This window comes from Protobothrops mucrosquamatus, unplaced genomic scaffold (genome assembly GCF_001527695.2).
Source record: "Protobothrops mucrosquamatus isolate PMUCROS unplaced genomic scaffold, P.Mucros_1.0 scaffold67, whole genome shotgun sequence".
Taxonomy (NCBI): Eukaryota; Metazoa; Chordata; class Lepidosauria; order Squamata; family Viperidae; genus Protobothrops; species Protobothrops mucrosquamatus.
In genome coordinates, this window is record NW_015386445.1 from 498,981 (window position 1) to 517,728 (window position 18,748).

At 43.4% G+C, this 18,748-nt stretch overlaps 2 protein-coding genes across 2 annotated transcripts; both read left to right on the plus strand.

Moving 5' to 3' along the window:
- Positions 1 to 410: 410 nt before the first annotated feature.
- Positions 411 to 7,348, plus strand: PDCD2L (programmed cell death 2 like). Its single transcript, XM_015812078.1, has 7 exons — positions 411 to 788; positions 1,126 to 1,289; positions 2,378 to 2,447; positions 3,357 to 3,718; positions 4,163 to 4,276; positions 5,473 to 5,624; positions 6,702 to 7,348. The coding sequence occupies exons 1-7, from the start codon at positions 411 to 413 to the stop codon at positions 6,830 to 6,832; spliced, it is 1,371 nt and encodes a 456-aa protein (XP_015667564.1). The 3' UTR covers positions 6,833 to 7,348.
- A 356-nt stretch (positions 7,349 to 7,704) lies between these two features.
- Positions 7,705 to 18,406, plus strand: UBA2 (ubiquitin like modifier activating enzyme 2). The gene is made up of 17 exons (XM_015812087.1): positions 7,705 to 7,848; positions 9,738 to 9,821; positions 10,203 to 10,273; positions 10,874 to 10,938; positions 11,212 to 11,312; positions 11,416 to 11,537; positions 12,558 to 12,625; positions 12,917 to 13,038; positions 13,595 to 13,694; positions 14,170 to 14,330; positions 14,622 to 14,715; positions 14,805 to 14,917; positions 14,994 to 15,149; positions 15,317 to 15,413; positions 16,560 to 16,665; positions 16,873 to 17,000; positions 17,665 to 18,406. The coding sequence occupies exons 1-17, from the start codon at positions 7,705 to 7,707 to the stop codon at positions 17,844 to 17,846; spliced, it is 1,914 nt and encodes a 637-aa protein (XP_015667573.1). The 3' UTR covers positions 17,847 to 18,406.
- The last annotated feature ends 342 nt before the right edge of the window (positions 18,407 to 18,748 follow it).

The following is an 18,748-nucleotide window of genomic DNA, read 5'->3' on the forward strand; positions in this document are numbered from 1 at the left end:
TGTGCCTGCCTGAAGTTAGAAAAACGTGCAGACTTTTATGTTTTATTTTGGTTACTCCTGGCTTTGCCTCCGAGGCCTGGGCGAACCGGCTGCCCAAGGAGGAGCCCCGCGATCAGCGTTCCGCTCTCTCGCCTCTCTTATCAACCACGGAGGCGGAATTGCCGTAGCCGTAGCCGGTCAGGAAGGTGAAAGGCGCGCAAGAGCTGCGTCGGAGGAGACGCGGGGCCCGCCCGGGGCAGCAAGGCGGCCCCCCACCGCTGCCCGCGATGCCCCTTCCCAGCCGGCTGGAAAGAAGCAGCTTCGCGCGCCCACATTTGGCCGTCCTCGCCTGCCGTCTCCAGGGGGCGGGCGCGCGCCACGCTTCCGGTCGCCCTGCCGCTGTTTCCGCCACGTGGGTGGCCGGAGGCGCCATGGCGACCGCGCCGCCCCGGGTGCTATTGGGGCTGTGCGACGCCGCCGTCCCGCCGGGCGAGGGCCTCCCGTGGCAGGGCGCCGCCAGCAAGCTGGGCGGATCTCCGGTGGGTCGGGGACCCGCTGAACGACGACGACGACGCCTCCCCCCGGCGATCTGGGTGGGACAGTCTGAGGGCGCCCGGGCGGTGATGGGCTCGCTCGGGCCTGGCTCCCCGCCGGAAAGCTCGGGAAGATCTTCGGAGGGCCGCGAGCCCGTCCCCGCCGCGCCCCTTGAGCCTTCCCGCTGGAGGCGCCGCAGCTCAGCCGCGCTCTTGCCCCGCGGTGCTGGCGACAGCGAGGGGGCGGCGGCGGCGGCGACGCAGGACGGCGTGTCGGTCCCGGCTGCTCTTTCTCGGAGCGCGGCTGACGCTTCTCTTATCAACCACCCACCCCGGGCTGGGTGGCCAGGCGTTCGCTGCGAGGCCGAAACGCTCTGCCGAAGTTGACCTCGCCCGCTTTATGGCGGTTGGGGGGGGGAAGGGAGTAGCTGGAAGCCACGACCTTGGCCGGGGCTCTCTGGCGCTGCGTGGCAACTTGCAGGAAAGAAAGAAAGAAAGAAAGAAAGAAAGAAAGAAAGAAAGAAAGAAAGAAAGAACGAAGAAAGGAAGGACGGAAGGAAGATACTTTATTAAACAAGTTAAACAACTTCCGGTTCTTTCCCTTTTCTCCCAGGATTGGAGGCTCCCGGCGCCTGTGGCCCATCCTGCCTGCGGGAGTTGCGGGGCTGGCTTGCTGCACGTGGTGCAAGTCTATTGTTCCCTTGAAGGCTCGCCCTACCACCGTGTCATCAACGTATTTGCTTGTGCCACGAAAAGCTGCTGGGGGAATTCTGAAAGGTGGTTTGGGTTTCATCTCCGCTTTTGAGGGGCAAACTCTAGTGCTTAAGTGAGACTTGTGTACGTAACTAAGAAGTAATACGATCTAATACTTTGCTCTGTAAAGTTCTTTAAATTTTCTGCAATTTCAAGAAGTAGACCCTTCCTATTGTAAGAGTTTGCAAGAGAGTTATGGATGAGACCTCGAGTGGTAAAGAATATTCCAGAGCTGCTAATTGGTTCAGGAACCCCAGCAAATCATTAGCATAATTTACAGGTTCAGCAACTGTTTGAAGTTGTGACACTATTGAACAAGTGGTATGTGCAACCCATCCTTGAGAGGATTGCAGCATCCCAGTCATGTGATCTCTACTGGCTTCCTACAAGCAAAGTCAATGGGGAAATCGGCAGAGAAGGTCACAAATCACTCCCATAAGCCACTCCCACTGCTTTTTTCCCCACGAGCCTGCTACACAACATCCCCCTGCCGTCACTCCCTATCATACATTTGCCTGGCCACATTCTGTAGCACTCACCTGCTGACTGGCCTTGTGAGCCGACTGGGACAGATTTCCTGCCAGCTTCCCCATTGATTTGGCTTGTGGGAAGTTACAAGTCGTGGCCACATGAGGTCCTTGCTTAATAATCCATGATCCTCATTTAACAACGGCAACTGGGACTGTGGGAATTGTAATTTCTAAGCGATGGAAGTTATATGATTTGGTTTATGATGGAAATTGCCATCATTAAGCAAGGACTGCCTGTATGGCTTAGTATGCTATGTCAACCCAGCCATTGTGATTTATAACCCATGGTTTATTTTTTAGTTTGTTGAGGTAATCGGTGGTAATAAAGCAGACCGTACGTTGCATGAATATTGTGCAAAGCAAAATAGACTAGTGGCCTGCTTTAGAATCGGGTGGCATCCTGCATTAGTTCACCCAGTGAGAACAAGGCAAAAAAGGAATACAAGTCAGAAATTTCTTGATTTATACAGGTTAACTTTTTTGCAGTAAGCAGTCAAATCTAGTAAAGTTACTGTGAAGCAATTTTGTTAGCATTAATTAATTTGTTTCTGTTTTGCTGTTGTCTGTACCATGTTTTTAAAGCTGGAAGGTGTTACGATCCCAGTATTTGCAAGTTCCAAGAAAAGAAATACAAGACTGCGCAGGGAAGCAGGTATCGTGGGCCACCGAGAGTATATTCCATAACTCGTTGCCTGGGGGAACTTCCAATGTAGAAGTACAAGCCTTTGCTGGACTATCAGTTAGGAAATTCACATTAGAATTGGGGCATTTAATGGCCATTGAACTAGTAGCTTGAGTTTAGTGGCTGAACTCGTCCCTAAGTGTCAGTGAAACAGGGAGAGGGAGTGTTATATATATTAGTCTGTTGAAACAAGGGTAGCTTGCAACATGCTACAAGATAATATGTGTAGTCTTCATCAGAATATATTATATTTGTGCACCTTATCTAAGTATAGCTACTGTATATAGCTTGGTATAGTTAAAGGGAATATTAATGGGAAGACTAACATGCCTTTTTATATCAACTTCCCAGGCTGGATGCAAGGGCAGACAAACATTCTCTGTGAAGCAGAAATATTCCGCTATGTATTGGTTAGGTTATAATGGGTAAAAAAATGTTCAGATAGTTAAATACATATACACCTTACTAGCATTGATAATGTTACCTAGTTTGGGTAATGAAACACCTGCAAGTTCAGAGAGCGCCAAGTACCCCTTATTTCAACCCCAAGCTACAAATATTCTTTATCATTTAAAATGGTTTTTTTTTCTATAGCCATGTGTTCATTTCAAAGGTGTTTTCAGCTGTGCAAAATCTGCATTGTGTCTCCTAAAAGAAGCATAAAGAGATCAAAGGTATAGCTTTGTTCTGCAAGCAGAAGGGCCCAGCCAGATTTATTTATTAGTTAAGTTTATGTAGCTGCCCATCTCAAGTATGGCTCACAGGAATTAAAAAAGAATATTTTAAAAAATCCTGACCTCGTCTGGATTAAAGCAACTGCTTTAGAACTGCTTGGATCTGGCTCTGCGTAAGTTACTTCTGCATCCCTTGGTTTAATAGGAGCAAGAAAGGACACAAGCAGCCACAGACTGGTGCAATGGAGCAGATGACTGGGGAGAGGACTGTGAAGAGGCCTCTTCTGAGCCATGCGGGATTTTCAACACTTTCCCCAGAGAAACACACTGTGCAGCTCTATTCCAGAGGATGAGCCTGGGGAAGAATACCGGGGGGGCCTTTTGTAATCTGGCTCAGGAAGAGCGAACCAAGCCCTCCAGCTGCGTCCCCGAGTTCCAGCCCTACTACATCAGTGTAGTGGATGAAGAAGACTACCTTTGTTGGGATGACCTGGATCACGCTCAGAGGCTTTTAAAGGAGTATCAGCAGAGGGAGGATGTGGACTTGGAACGTTTGATGTCAGCAGGGTGAGGCTTGAGTCAAGGTTAATCTGAAAGTTTCCCCTGGATTGCAAAGGTCCTAGAGTGGCCAGAAAATTTGTACCAAGCAACAGCCAGGTCTGCAGATGTGGAGAAGGAGAAGCATAGAACAGAGTATATTCAAGAGACTTGCTATTTGAATATTTATAGTTTTCTATTCTAGGCATCAAAGCAGTTCACAAAAGTACAGACCATTCAGATAACAAAATACAAATGTAAAAAATTATCAGGATCAGTCATAAAGTCAACAGCACAAAACAGTATAGATAAATCTTCCTCCAGACAGAGCTTCAATCCTGCTGTCATGGATTTTAACCACATCCTGTGGATATCCCAATCCATAGTTTTCACTTTTTCTGTTTAGTAGAAAACACTTCTGAATTTGTTACTAATATTGTGATTGGTGTCATATCAGTGCTTCTCTATGCTTAGTTACACCACTGATGGTTCTGGGGAGAAGTATGAGAAGTATGAAGCTGAAAAGAAAAACCAGATATTCTACAAATTCATGAAAAGAATTTCCTCCTGCCAGGAACAGATCTTAAGGTAGGTTAGGTCCATTTATTTAGCTTCTATGTATTAAAAAACAGAATGTGTTTGGAAATAAGCTAGAATTTAGAATATATTTGAGCTCTACTGTCAACCCTCCCACGCAGTTTATTCAGCAAATAAAGACTCCTTGGCCAGTTTCATTTTCCAAGAGTATAATTTACTGAGCTGGCATGGAAATGGATGTAGAAAAGCTAATTCTAGCTGTTCCCGCAGAAATAGCATAAGTAAACATCCCCCTTTCTCCCCAGCCATCCCACAGTCACTTTATTTCCTCCAGTCCACTATGTTCATTTTGTTTGGGTAACGGGCTGGACTTTTCCAGCTGCCTGACCTTGAGGCGTTGGCATAGCTGCAAGCTTCGAGTGGGCTCTCTTGCATTCCTTTGGCCCCCCTCCTAATACCTCCCTTACATTCCAGTGTTTCTTGTCTGGCTGTGAGCAGGGTTTGCAGAAGGAGTATCCTAAATCATGGGAGGCAGGCTTTTAGACATTTAAAAACAAAACATTTTTCCTCCAAGCAGTGGGGCCACTGATAATGTAGTGATGTTCCTGGACGATAGAGAAGGGGGTTATGCCGCTTTCCTTTACCAGTGGAAGGGGAGGATCTGAGGCGAATAGCGGCCTTCAGCTGGCAAGTATTTTGTATACCTGCTGTAAACATTAAACAAGAAAAGCAGTTGCTGCAAATTGGCAGGTTGCATTGAATTTCAGACCTGCCTGGTGCAGGTTCACAGACCGGGGCGTGGGTGCTCGGCAACCGGGCCCCATTTGTAACAGAATATCTTCACTTCTGATGTTTTCTTTTAAAAATATTTTATTATACTTTTATTCCATGTGTTACTAATATAGGGCCATGGTGGCGCAGTGGTTAGAATGCAGTATTGCAGGCAAACTCTGAGCACAGCCTGGCATTTAATCCTGGCAGAGCTCAAGGTTGACTCAGCCTTCCATCCTTCCGAGGTCGGTAAAATGAGGACTCCGATTGTTGGGGGCCAAGAGGCTGACATTTGTAAACCGCTCAGAGAGGGCTGTAAAACACTATGGAGTGGTATATAAATCTAAGTGCTATGGCTGTTGCTAAAGTTATCATAACTATTTTTACTGTATTTTTTGTTTAGTTGCCATGGGATAGCTTTTTCTGTAAATTGAAGCTTGGGGGTAATAATATGTCTGGGACCTTTTGACTCTTAGATACTCCTGGAATGGCCAGCCTTTATTTATTACCCACCCATCTGCAGACTTGCAGGCAAGAATCCCATCCTGTAATAACTGCAAAAGCAAGAGAATCTTTGAATTCCAACTGATGCCAGCCCTAGTCAACATGCTAAAGACCAGAGAAAATGGTAGGTAGCTGAATTAAGATTTTGTCTTGCAATTAGTATTTTCTGGGGGGATCCTCCTTTCTGTGGTTTAAATAGGGAAGAGAGGCTGGGTAGAAAACTGAAGGTTCTACTTCAGAATAGAAGGCTGTTCAGCTAATTTCTGCCTATATACTGCTTCTGTTTGCAAATGCCTTGTCAGTCTGGGTTTGGCTGTTCCATTCACCCTATGAATTTCTCTTACAATAAATTATTTTTTTCCACATGCTTGGACCATCATATCTTTCTAAATATAGTAATCTTTTATTTCTAAGAGTAATCCATTCCTTTAACCATGTTAACGCACATGCTTGGCAGTATAAAACCCAGTCCGGAAATCCAAAGCCTCCATTTTCTTTAGATTCTTGTAACATTTTCAATCTTGATTCTAGCTTTTTTCCCTTGCCAGGTGAATTTCAGAATATTCTAGCTCCTGTTCTTGAGGAGCAGCTGACAGTCCACAGGGCCTTGCCATGAATTCATGTTGTGCTCTAGTTGTGTCCATTCCTTGACTGGGAGTTTTGCTCATGACCGCAGACTCATATTGTGGTCACCTCCCATTGGAGCTATGGCTGCCTGGACCTTGCCCTTAACTGCTGCTGCACAAGTTGCACTTGTTTCCCGTTTCTTTCCAGGTGCTGGGTGTCATTTTTAAAACCCTGCATGCCACAGGGCCAGGTTATTTGAGGGATCTGCTCTCCTAGATGGTACCTGCCCATCCCACTAGATTGGATAAGGTGCTTGTTCCGGATCTCCTCTGTTAAGTGTAATCTGGTGGAACCCAGGAGATGAGCATTTTCTATAACTCTGCCTACCCTATGGAACAGCCCTCTCCCCTAAAATACAAAGGCCTCAGTCCCTCCTTGCTTTCCAGAAGGCTGTTAAGACCTGTCTCTTCCCTCAGGTATTGAGCATTTGAGGCATTTTTTGAGAGACTACTGTTATGGTGCTGATGGGGGGGGGGGCGGTTGAATTTTAAAGACAACACTTTCATAAATTATCTTTTTACATGCATTTGTAATGAGGGCAATAACCCTGAAAAAGCTCTTCTTTTTTTGGCAGATACATCAATAGAATTTGGAACAGCAGTAGTATACACGTGTGAGAAAAGTTGTTGGATAGCCGGTTGTTCTTCACCCTTGGAAGAATTTATTTTTGTACAAGAAGATCCAGACCAGCAATTGTTTAAATAGATTCTATTTAATTCCTTGCCTAACCGAAGACACACAAGAAAACTGAACCAGGTATCACGAGGCCCTGTAATTTGTGTAAAAGAGAAATGTTGTCCTCCACTGGTCCTACCTGCCTAGCCTTGTCCAGGCTCAGAAGCATATATTCTGCATAGGCGCCCCCATGCACGACTGTCAAGCACTTCATGTCGGGGGCTGGTTTCTGCATCTCCTGCTGCAGCTGGGCTGACCGTTCTGAGATTGTGAGGAAAGGCAGCTATCTGTTCTCCATTTCGGGGAGGTCATGGATGTGACCCCGGAGGCTCTGCTTTTTTGGTGTTCTAGAATGACCTTAACAGGTCCCTTCCTCTGCCTCCCCTTTAGTCTGCCTTTCAGAGAAAGCAGAAGGCAGCTTTTCCAGCAGGCGTTCGAGACCTGATATCCTGTGTTGGGATTAGTATACGTTCCTAATCTTGTGAGCTACCAAGAGTCACATGGCTGCAACATGGTATGAATTTGATTAATAAATATTGTACTGTTGCGATGATTTCATGTATTTTTTACTGTTACTGTAGGGGTGTGTGTGTGTATGTGTGTGTGTAGTTCCCTTCTCACCCGTATGGGTGGCATGGATTTTTCCCAGTCTCCGGTCTCCACCAAAGGCGATTCCGTGCGGGGTCTGGACGGAGAGTTCTAATCTCATTTTTGGGCTCTGTCTCCGCTGCTGCCTGCCGGCCGCTAGGGGCCGCCGAGCAGCGAGGGCAGCGGCCGCTCTGGGAGAACGCTTCCTGCTCTGTGGTGACGGTCGCCGGAGGCGGCGTGAGGAGCGGCGCATGCGCGGCGCCCCGCGGGAGTCCCTGGCCGTCCCTTTTCCCGCCCGCTTCCTCAGCGCTCGGATGGCGGCGGCGGCGGCGCTGGCCCCGCAGGGGGAGCTGGCCCAGGCCGTGGCGCGCGCCCGGGTGCTGGTGGTGGGCGCCGGCGGCATCGGCTGCGAGCTGCTCAAGGACCTGGTGCTCACCGGCTTCGCCCACATCGACGTGGTGAGGCCCGGGAGCTCGCGCGGCTCGGCGCCCGCGGGCCGCCCGCGTTCCACCCCCGGGAGGGGCGGGGCTTGGTGGCGGCGCGGGAAGGGCGCCTCCTTCCTCCGCGGGGGGGGGGCGCCTTCCCCGCCGCCCGGCGCTGGGCCTTTCCGAGGGGCTCCCCGGAGGGCAGGCGGGCCGGGGCTGGGCCGGAGGGTCCCCGGGAGAGCAGCCCTGGCGCACCGGCTGAGCATCCAGGCGGGGACGCCGGAGAGCGGGAAGCGGCGGGGCTCGCAGCTGCAACCGGTGTCCGGCGGAGGGAGCTGCCCGAGGGACCCGGCCTCCTTTGCAGCAGAGCTGGTGGCCCGGGGCCTCCTCGCGAGAACCCTGGGCCGCCTCCCGCCGCCCCCTCGGCCGCCCTTCCCGCCGCCTGGTCCGGGCAGATGGCGAGGGAGCGGCCGTCCGGAGCTGCCCCGATCAGGGGTCCCTCTAAGGCTTTTGCGGGCAGTTTTGTGGCCTGGCCCGCTTAGAAGTGGGGGCTGCTGAGGGCGGAACCTCCACGCGGAGAGCCTGGAAAGAAAGAAACAAAGGAAGGAAAAGAGCAGCCTCGGCCCTCGTGGGCCGCCCAGAACTGTCTGTCTGTTGGGCTCCTGTCAGGGCAGGCAGTTCACCTTAGACGAGTGGTCTGGATTTTGGGTTCAGTTTTTCTGCTCTTCATATCTGAAGCCTTATTCTCTTTATTCGTTAGGTGCTTTTGAAATCTTATGAAAGTATGTGCAAAGTAGCTCACTTAAGTTATACGTTAACCCGTTTTCCTGGATTAGTACATTGCAATTTACACTAGCTCAACATTAAGATAAAAAGTGACCTCCCCAGGTTAAAACTAGTGAAACTGAATATGTTTTATAAATGCATTTAATAGGTCTTTATACTTATAGTTTGCCTGTGGTTGCTACAAGATTGTCTATTCATAACTGAGCTTTTTCTGCTGTCGATTGCAACTCTTTGAAATCTATTCCCTGCAAAGTTGTTATTTACAAAGTTGTTATTTACAAAATTCCTTAAGATTGGGAGGAGTCTGTTTCAGTGTGTACAATGACTGCTGTGTATTTGTAAAAGAATTGTGCATTGTTTTCACAACAGCTTGGGATATGCAGGAAATATAAAATGCTTAAAATTCAAACTTTAATATCACAAATAATACAAAAATTGTAGAGGATTTCAAATGATATTTTCAGACATCCATAAACTGCTATGTCCTTATAGATATTTCTAGCTGAGATAAGTGTACTTTTGCACCTGTATGGGATGGGTATAGGTAACATTTTTTCTGCTAATAAAGCTTAGTTTAGCTACGTTTTATTGATTAATCTCATTCTTTAATTTGACTTCACCGGGACATAGTGGTAGGACAAACAAATTATGATATTGGAACATCACTGATTTTATTTTATAATGCAAATGAAAATCAGTTATTACTTGTTGATTACTGCAAAGTAAAAGCTAGAAAATAGGATAGAAGGGTATATTTTTAATGCGCAGTAGGTTGGATTCAGATTTAATTATACTGGGAGCAAATCCACTGATACTTTGATTAACCAAAGTCTCACTGATTTCAATTATTCTAGTTTAAGTATGACTGAACCTGGACTCAAATTTTCTGTTTGCATTCCAATAATTATGGGATTATCAAAGCCCCTATGTGAAGTCTTAAGCATACAAAGAAGAGACCCATTTGAGCCATTTGCCACTCATGGATGTACAAGATTATTGTGCACAGAAAAGGGGTGGTCCATATTTCTGGGTCCTTCCTAATCCAAAAAGCAATACCGTGATCTCTAATATGCATAACATATGCTTTTGTTAATTCATCTGAACAGATCTGGTAACTACAATTACTATATTTCTAGATTGATCTGGATACCATTGATGTCAGTAATCTCAATAGGCAGTTCTTGTTTCAAAAGAAGCACGTTGGGAGATCAAAAGCTCAGGTAAGAGGAATCCTAAGTATACACAGTTTCTTATATTTTTCACCTAATTTAAATTATTCACCATTTATATCCTCTCAAGAAGTCATTTTCATTTGTTCCTCTCCATTTTTCATTGTACAAACTGTTCCTTAAATATTCATTTATTTTATTCAATTTTGTGTCTTTCTAACTTACAAATTGTGGCCTTGGGTTTCTAGTACTGTGTTAAAATCAAAGAAACAAGGAATAACAAAAATATATTTAAAAAACAAACAAAAATTACAACTCCAAAGCCATTCAGATCTGGGCACTAAGTAAAATCATAAGTTGTTTAGGACTTAGAGCAGGGGGTCCCCAGCCCCCGGTTCTTGGGTATAAACATGCTTTCTTGATCTCTTGCAGGTTGCCAAGGAAAGCGTGCTACAATTTCACCCACAAGCTAATATTATTGCTTATCATGACAGCATTATGAAGTATGTCTGATTCTTGTTCTTAAGTGTTTTTAGTGCTTATTTTTTAAAAATGTGTATTTTGGAAATAATTTTTTTTATCACACACAGCTGAGTTTCTTCCATAACTTGTAGCATTGTAAGATATCAGACCATTTGAATTTTCTTTTTTTACTTAATTCTGATTTGGTAACACAGAATATCTGATAGCTCCTGAAACTTCTGAAACCATCACCTTGTTATCAGCTATGCATATTCCAAACAAAGACAGATTTCGCTAGATATCTGCCTAGATATAACAGAGTCAATTTTATTCAGAAAATAAAATGTTTTTGTTTGGATCGTAACTAGCTTTTGCTTAAAGAAACAGGTTGTGGAAAGAGCAGTGATCTTCTATCAATTAGCTTTCCAGCCTGAAATAAAACAGCCCATTTTATTTTTCTTCAAACTGTTTTGATATATTAACTGAAAGTATTTTTGAATTAACCTGCTAATCCATGCAGTTTGTGTAATGGACTGGGTAACCAGTGGAATTGCAAGCCTAGTGATTTGATGTTTGGAAAAGGTTGTATTTACATAGGTTTCATTTGATTTAACTAACAGGTATGTGATCTTTTTCTGCAGCCCTGATTATAATGTGGAATTTTTTCGTCAGTTCATCCTAGTAATGAATGCCTTAGATAACAGAGGTGAGATTTCTCTTTGCATCTTACATTTTTTTAACAGACAAATACATTTGTAACCCCAAATATTTGCTACATCTCTTTCACTGTATTTCATAATAACATGGGGTGCATAGAATAGGTTGACCTCTGTGAAGCCCCTCAAATATTGGAAGACAGCTATTTTAGTCAGGTCTATTTTGTAGGACTGACATCACTGTTCTTTCGGGAGAAATGTGGCAGTTTTGAACGTAGATCTTTTGGTTCTTGGAAGTCAGTAATGGTCATCTCTTTGCCCAGCTGCCCGTAACCACGTGAACAGGATGTGTTTGGCTGCTGATATCCCTCTTATAGAAAGTGGAACCGCAGGCTATCTTGGGCAAGTCACTGTTATCAAAAAGGTAGGACATTATTATCTTTCTGGTCTCTGATGCTGCAGCATTGTAACCCTCAAAAATTATCAATACTCTACGGCGTTTTTTCCCCTGTTTTTTCTTTCAATAGGGAGTGACAGAGTGTTATGAATGTCATCCTAAGCCAACCCAGAAAACGTTTCCAGGCTGCACCATTCGGAACACTCCGTCTGAACCCATCCACTGCATTGTGTGGGCAAAGTATTTATTCAAGTGAGCTGCCTCTTTGGAAGGGGAAAACGCCATTCTCCTGCTCCAGTCCCAGAGGAGTTCCGCTTCTCTCGGCCCTGCGAGCGCTGAGAAGCAACTCCTTGGGCTGGGGCTCTGTACCTGCTTTATTTAGATTTATCTGCCAGGACTGGGATCGCATCTTACAGAAGAAACCTGGACGTAATGAATCATTACAGCCAGCATGCTGTAAATGTAAACAGTTGCAGCAGCCAAGAGCGCCTGTTTTTCTGTGGAAACATCTCTGAAGTTTTTATAATAATTCTTCAGAGATTCTTCTTTTAAAAGCTGCATTGAATGATGAATACCAAGAGTATTATAACCGGCAGGGCCCTTTTGGACAAATTCCAATACTGGCAGTCTGTTCTTTACAGATAATCATCAGATGATTTGGAATTGGTTCAAAGGATGATCCAGGCACTAGAAACCCTCAAGGAAAGATTGAGGAAAGTGGTATATTTGGCCCCGAGAAGCGAACTCTCAGGAGGATGCAGAGGCAGTTATGAAACTTCTGTAAGGGTGACATGTAGAAGACCAAAACCTGCCTTTGTCGCCGCATAAAATAATGGATTAGAGAAAAGCAAATTCCAACTGAATGCCAGTTGGATCAGGTTGCAAATCCTGATCGCTTGAGTACAAGATGGTGCAACTGTTGTAAATGTGAGCCTGTTTCCAAGCACCCAGATTTCAGTTCTGATTACAGGGATGGTGCAATGCTTTTAATTTCAAAGGCGATAAGTCACTTTTTCCTAGGCTGTTGTAACTTGAACTGTCATTAAACCAACGGCATAAGTCAAGGACTGCTGTATAATATTTGAATCCAGATCAAGACTGATTTGGACATACAGCATCTCTAACTCTTACTGTGGGATTTTTTTCTCTCTCTAGTTCTTAAACACTTGCCTGTGTGATATAGTGTTAAATTGGGCTAAAGTCAGCAGACATTCCAAAAAGACATCCTTTGCTCACCATGAAATTATACATCTTGTGTGTTTGAACCCATAGCCAGCTGTTTGGAGAAGAAGATGCTGATCAAGAGGTGTCTCCTGACAGAGCTGATCCTGAAGCTGCTTGTAAGTGTAAAATTCTTCTTTGTTCTTTAAACGAGCCCTTTGCTTTGCCTAATGGGGGCCCAGAACCTTTCACAGCTTCTCACCAGGCTTTTCTCCCAGAGGGCCTTGCCACCAAAACGTCGCTACCCAGACCATCAAAGTCTTAGCCGTTTCCTTAAAAGGTTTGGATTAAGAACATACATGTCTTGGAATCTAAATGATATCCACGTATCCTAAGAAGTACCTGCCTTGGGCAAAAGGCCGTGGGCAAAAGGTCTTAGTAATGAATGTAACATCTCCCATTATTGACAGGGGAGCCAGCGGAAGTGGAGGCTAGAGCAAGAGCCTCAAATGTGGATGGGGACATCAAACGGGTTTCAACCAAGGAGTGGGCTAAATCAACAGGCTACGATGCTGTTAAGCTTTTCACTAAGGTAGGGCATGCTCACTGTTTATGTCTCTGCAAGCTGAAGAAAAACAGAACTGTGAAGTAAATGTCTATAATGGACTTAGTTCCATAATGCCTAGTTGTACAATAGGATGTAGTGATGAAATTAAATGAAACATGGTACTATAGTAGTCATCATGTGCGCACAGCTCCAATCATGTGAGCATTGGGCTGGCACACACATGCGCGTGCAGCTCAACTGCTGGCCCACCAGTCACGCCGGTTCTGCATAGGCCACGACCCAATAGTGGGCCACAGCCCGGGGGTTGGGGACCCCTGCATTAGGCTACGTCAGTTGATGTTAAACCTTTAGAGTTCACAAAATGTTCGTTAATTTTGCTCACTTTATCAAATTTACACAAAACTGCATTCAACAATTTAAGATATTCCATAAATTTATTATTGTCAGCAAATTTCAAGATTGTGTCTCTTTGAAACAGCTCTAATATTCCCAATCAGCCCTAATCCGAGAGCTGTTAATATTTATAGCATAAAAGAGCATCCCTTAATATTAAGCTTCCTTTCCAAATCTGGATTTCTAGCTTTTCAAAGATGATATCAGGTACCTGTTAACAATGGATAAGCTCTGGAGAAAAAGGAAACCCCCTGTTCCTCTGGACTGGAATGAAATACAAAATCAAGGTAAGCATTTTTAGATTAAGAGTTGAAAATATCTGAATCAGCCAAACAGAATTTCAATACTGGCCTTCAGCAGAACTGTGTATTTACATCATTTAAATTTGACAAGTTGTTGTTGCTCTTTAAATTTGTATGCCATCCAATTCCCAAGGACTTTGGTAACAAAAAACAAACAAACACCCAGTCGTTTTATTCATTTAATGTATAGTCACTCATTATAGCACACAATTTCACATAAACAAAACCATCAAAACAGTTGAAAAACAAAACCATTAAAATACAACTAAATTGATTAAAAACTATAAATTAATGCTGCTGTTTATTTGCTTCAGATGTGTATTTGTGCTTGTAATAGTTGCAGAGTGAGTGGAACTCTCATTAATGTACAAATAATATATTTGATGTGAAATTGCATTCAGTTTAGAATGTTTTAAAGAACAACTTGCTCAGTTTTTCTTTTCTCCTTTTGCATCTGAAGACAGCAGCGCATCTAACCAGCAGAAGGAGTCTCCCTTGGGCCTCAAGGACCAGCAGGTTTTAGATGTAAAGAGCTGTGCACATTTGTTCGCTAGGAGCATAGAGACCCTGAGAGTTCAACTGGGAGAAAAAGGTGATGGAGCTGAGCTTGTGTGGGATAAGGTTAGTTCAGCAAATGTCTGAGAGTCTGTTTACTGCAGAGGAATAAACCAGCCTGCTAGCTAAGAAGTAGCCTACTGTATATTGTTGAACAGAGCCAGAAAATGCTATTTAAGATGAAATGAAGGCTGCGACATGAATCCATTAGAAAATGTTCTTTACTGGACAAATGTGCAAGAAAGGTTTTGAAAATATACGAAACTGAAGAAAATGACCCATATATTTTATATTTATACTTCATGATGGGGCTGTAGATACTTTCTTGTTAACTGAAGATAGAAATCTTGTTTACAGGATGACCTTTCTGCCATGGATTTTGTCACTTCTGCTGCAAATCTCAGGATGCATATCTTTAGTATGAACATGAAGAGCAAGTTTGATATTAAATGTAAGTTTTGGTTTCCCTAAGCTTTTTAAAACACTTGCTCTGTTGTTTCTACATGCAGGAAAAGCATCCTATTTTTGCTTCCTTTTCAGCAATGGCAGGAAACATCATCCCTGCTATAGCTACTACCAATGCCATAATAGCTGGTCTGATAGTGCTGGAGGGTCTAAAAATTCTCTCAGGAAAAATTGAGCAATGCAGAGCGGTAAGTGTGGTAGCAGCTGATTACTTTTCTTTTCTCCCTGGCCCTCCTGAATCTATGATTTGTTTCCTCCTCCAAGATCTTCCTGAACAAACAACCTAACCCCAAAAAGAAGCTGCTTGTTCCATGTGCTCTGGACCCCCCCAATCCTAACTGCTATGTTTGTGCAAGTAAACCAGAAGTGACGGTGAAACTTAATGTCTACAAAATCACTGTTCTAACACTGCAAGACAAGGTAAATCAGTTGCACTTTCCCCATTCAACCCCTGCTTGGACGGCATTGACAGAATGCGCCTCCCCAGGATCTGTGGTGCCCCGGCCGATGTTTAACATTCTTGTTTTTAATTTAGAGAGAAAGGGAGAAAGAATTTTAGCATCTGAAAGTATATTTTCATCTAACAGATAGTTAAAGAGAAATTTAATATGGTAGCGCCTGATGTCCAAATAGAAGATGGAAAGGGAACTATTCTCATCTCATCAGAAGAAGGAGAAACTGAAGGTATGAAATTAAAGCTAAAACAGGATGGTGAATATTAAAAAAAGGGGAAAAAAACAGTTCTCAACTTTCTTTATGTTACATTTCATCAGTATTGCTTTGTCCAAACTCCACAACACTCTGTCCCACCACAATAGAAACAAACGCCTTATTTTTTTCTGAAAGCACATTACATTGTTTTCTGGTTATAATTAATTTAACAAACATATCCTCTTCTCAATTCACTACCTTTACAACTGAATTAATTTTCATTCCCCTTGTTGTCTAATAGTAAGACAACAAGGCAAAATCAAAAGTAAATTCTCACTCACTAAAATCTGCTTGCAGTCGAAGCAGCAAAAGGGTGAAAAGCTGCAGTGTTTGCAGGCAGAAATAACAGGATTGAAAGCCGAGATCTTCAACAATGGCAGCAGCCTTCAAGGAAAAATTTGCTGCTTAGACAGGTCACCCTCATCCCTTATTCTCCTCCTCCTTTTCCAAGAAGCAAAAGAGAACAGTGGTGGGGGGAGAGATTTCCCTTCTTCAGCCACTTGTAAAGCAGGAAAAACCCGTGAAAGGAGAGCACGGACGTTCCCTTTTCTCAGTGGCTTCTTTGGGAATCAAAACTTATTCTCCTTGTGTCCTTGCTAGAAGTGCGAGATGCAAGGAAAACGGTACCTGTGATGACAGAGAGGGAAAGCAGAAAAGGTTTCACAAATGAGGATTGGACAGTGACTCACCTGGGCAAATATGGAAGTGGGAGAGATAAATGAGAAAGAAGGGGAAGAGTTCTCAAGTCCTTCTTCTACCCTGAGCTGAACTACAAAGAGGAGTGCATATCAGGCTGGAAGATGGCCTGCTTGCAGTTAGACATGGGGGTTGAGTAAGAATGTATTTTGAGTCATTGTTAAAGCAACTGTTTGGTCAAGGAAGAAGTAATTCTGAAAACACTGGCTCCTGCACTTCCATAAAACATTTACATCTTTTGTGCATATTCCTTTCTCAAATATGGTACATGTATCTCCCACTTTTTTCAGTCAGGCAAAGAACTGACTATAATTCAATGTTTTGCCAGCCTTGTGTTTGATTATTATAACAATTTTGTAGGTTAATGACATTTTCATAAAACATTACATGTGTCCTTTTTCTGATTTCCTTCCTTGTTTACAGCAAATAACCACAAGATGTTGTCAGAATTTGGGATTCGAAACGGCACTCGGCTGCAAGCGGATGACTTTCTGCAGGATTATACCCTACTCATCAATGTGCTACACAGGTGAGGAAGGTCAAATCCAACTTTATGAGATATTGCTGAAATCAGAATTTCTGCAGAAAGAATGACAGAGATGTTGCTAGCAGAGAGATCAAATCTGTGGCTTTTCTTGGCCAATGGCAGGAACCTGGAGGAGGCTCAGAAACACTTCTCATTAACCAGGCAGCCTCGCCCATAGAAGCTTATTCTTGTCTGTGTCTTTTTGAATAGCGAAGACCTTGCGAAAGATTTGGAATTTGAAGTTGTTGGCGATGAGATCGTTGGCCCCAAATCAGAACAGCCCACTAGAAATATCACCAACGGAAGTGATGATGGAGCTCAGCCATCGACATCTACAGGTAAGAAAAAAAACAATATTGCTGAGGTACTTCGTCATTTTGGAAGTTTTGGCAGCCAAGTTGCATGTTGAAATGTAATGTATGTTGAAGAAAACTAATTATTTTATTTATTTATTTATTTATTAAATTTATATACCGCCCTATCTCCCTTGCGGGACTCAGGGCGGTGAACAGGCTATACTAAAAACCACGAATAAATAAATAGTTTCTGTTTTAAAATCGAATTGAATAATAGGCCTGTTCTAAAAACACACCCATACAAAACCCCCCCACTGAAACACAGTCCAAACTACGCCAGGCCGGCCGCACGGAATAGATGGGCCTTCAGGGCTCGGCGAAAATGTTTTGTACATTTTTTAATACTCTGTAAAATACACAGATTTTATTTAATCCTCTAAATAAGGATTACGCCATTTACACTACTAGATTTATCTTGTCCTTACAACCACATGTCTTCCTCTCTCTTTGACCAGACATTTTAGGAATTAAAGTGGTTTAGTAATTCACATCCTTCACTGCAAATGTCAGGTTGTGACGTATTCATAAATGGTGGTTCTCCAACAGCAGAAAGTACTAATAGAAATAAAAATGCATAGATGCTTCCTGTAAACTTGCATTTTAAAGAACTGTAAAAACAGTTTGCAGTATGATAACTCTTTTCTAGCTCATGATGATGATGATGATGTTCTGATTGTTGAGACTGAAGAAGGTCCATCAAACAATGCCGATGGCCCAGAAGCTGAGAACCGCAAGAGGAAGCTTGAGGACAAAGAATACACTGGGGCGAAAAGAATGCGTTCCGAGCTGCCAGATGACAAACAGGATGATGTGATAGCCCTGGACTGAGGGCTGCCATGCCAGGGGGTGTGCCCCAAAAGCCAGTGGAAGGGAGGTGTGAATAGCTGTATCAGCCCGATTTGCAGAATCTCTTTCTATCAAATTTAGATCTTCCCCAGTATGCTATTTGGAATATACTGGGTTATCTTATCTACTCCAGCAGTCACAAAGATGAAGCTCTCTATAATGTTTGAAAGATGAATTGATAAAGGAAAACAAAGGAACCGCAGATTGGTAAAGAGTTATAAATTGGTAATTTTTTAGAACATTTCAATTCTGGCTTAAAAAAACATTTCTTAGCCTAGTTCTTGCAATTTGTCACACCTTCAGAGCTAAATTTGAAAATGAATGAATTGTGTTTCAAGTAATCATTGGACACTATGTAAATTACTGTAAAACAATACTCCGTCAGCTGGTAGTGCCTGCTGTGTCAACAATGGATGTTGGTGTAGTGTTAGAATTTCGGATTATTTATATAGGATGTTATGTAAAACTTAACTGCTACTCTACCAGGCACCTGATGGACCAAATAAATACATTAACTATAAACTACATCTGTTTGCACAGACCACCTGCGTGCTGACATGAGGATTTGTAAAATGAATTTATAATACTGTACTAACTTTGATATTGAGTATCCACAAACATACTGCAGGGCTTTTAAAAAAGTTTATTTGTTGGCATTGAAAAGGGAGGGTTTTTTAAATAAAAACAATTCACTGATTTTTCAGAAAAAAATCTTTATTTGCCATGAGAACATTTAAATCAACTTCTTAAGTGATTTCACTGTTTCAAAAGTATGAAAAGTAAGTTGAGATATGTAATCCAACGGCTAGTCCCCAATTGTGGTTACAAAATGAAAAATACCTGCAACCTCTTTGTGCTGGGAAAAGCTGTCCTTTACAGATGGC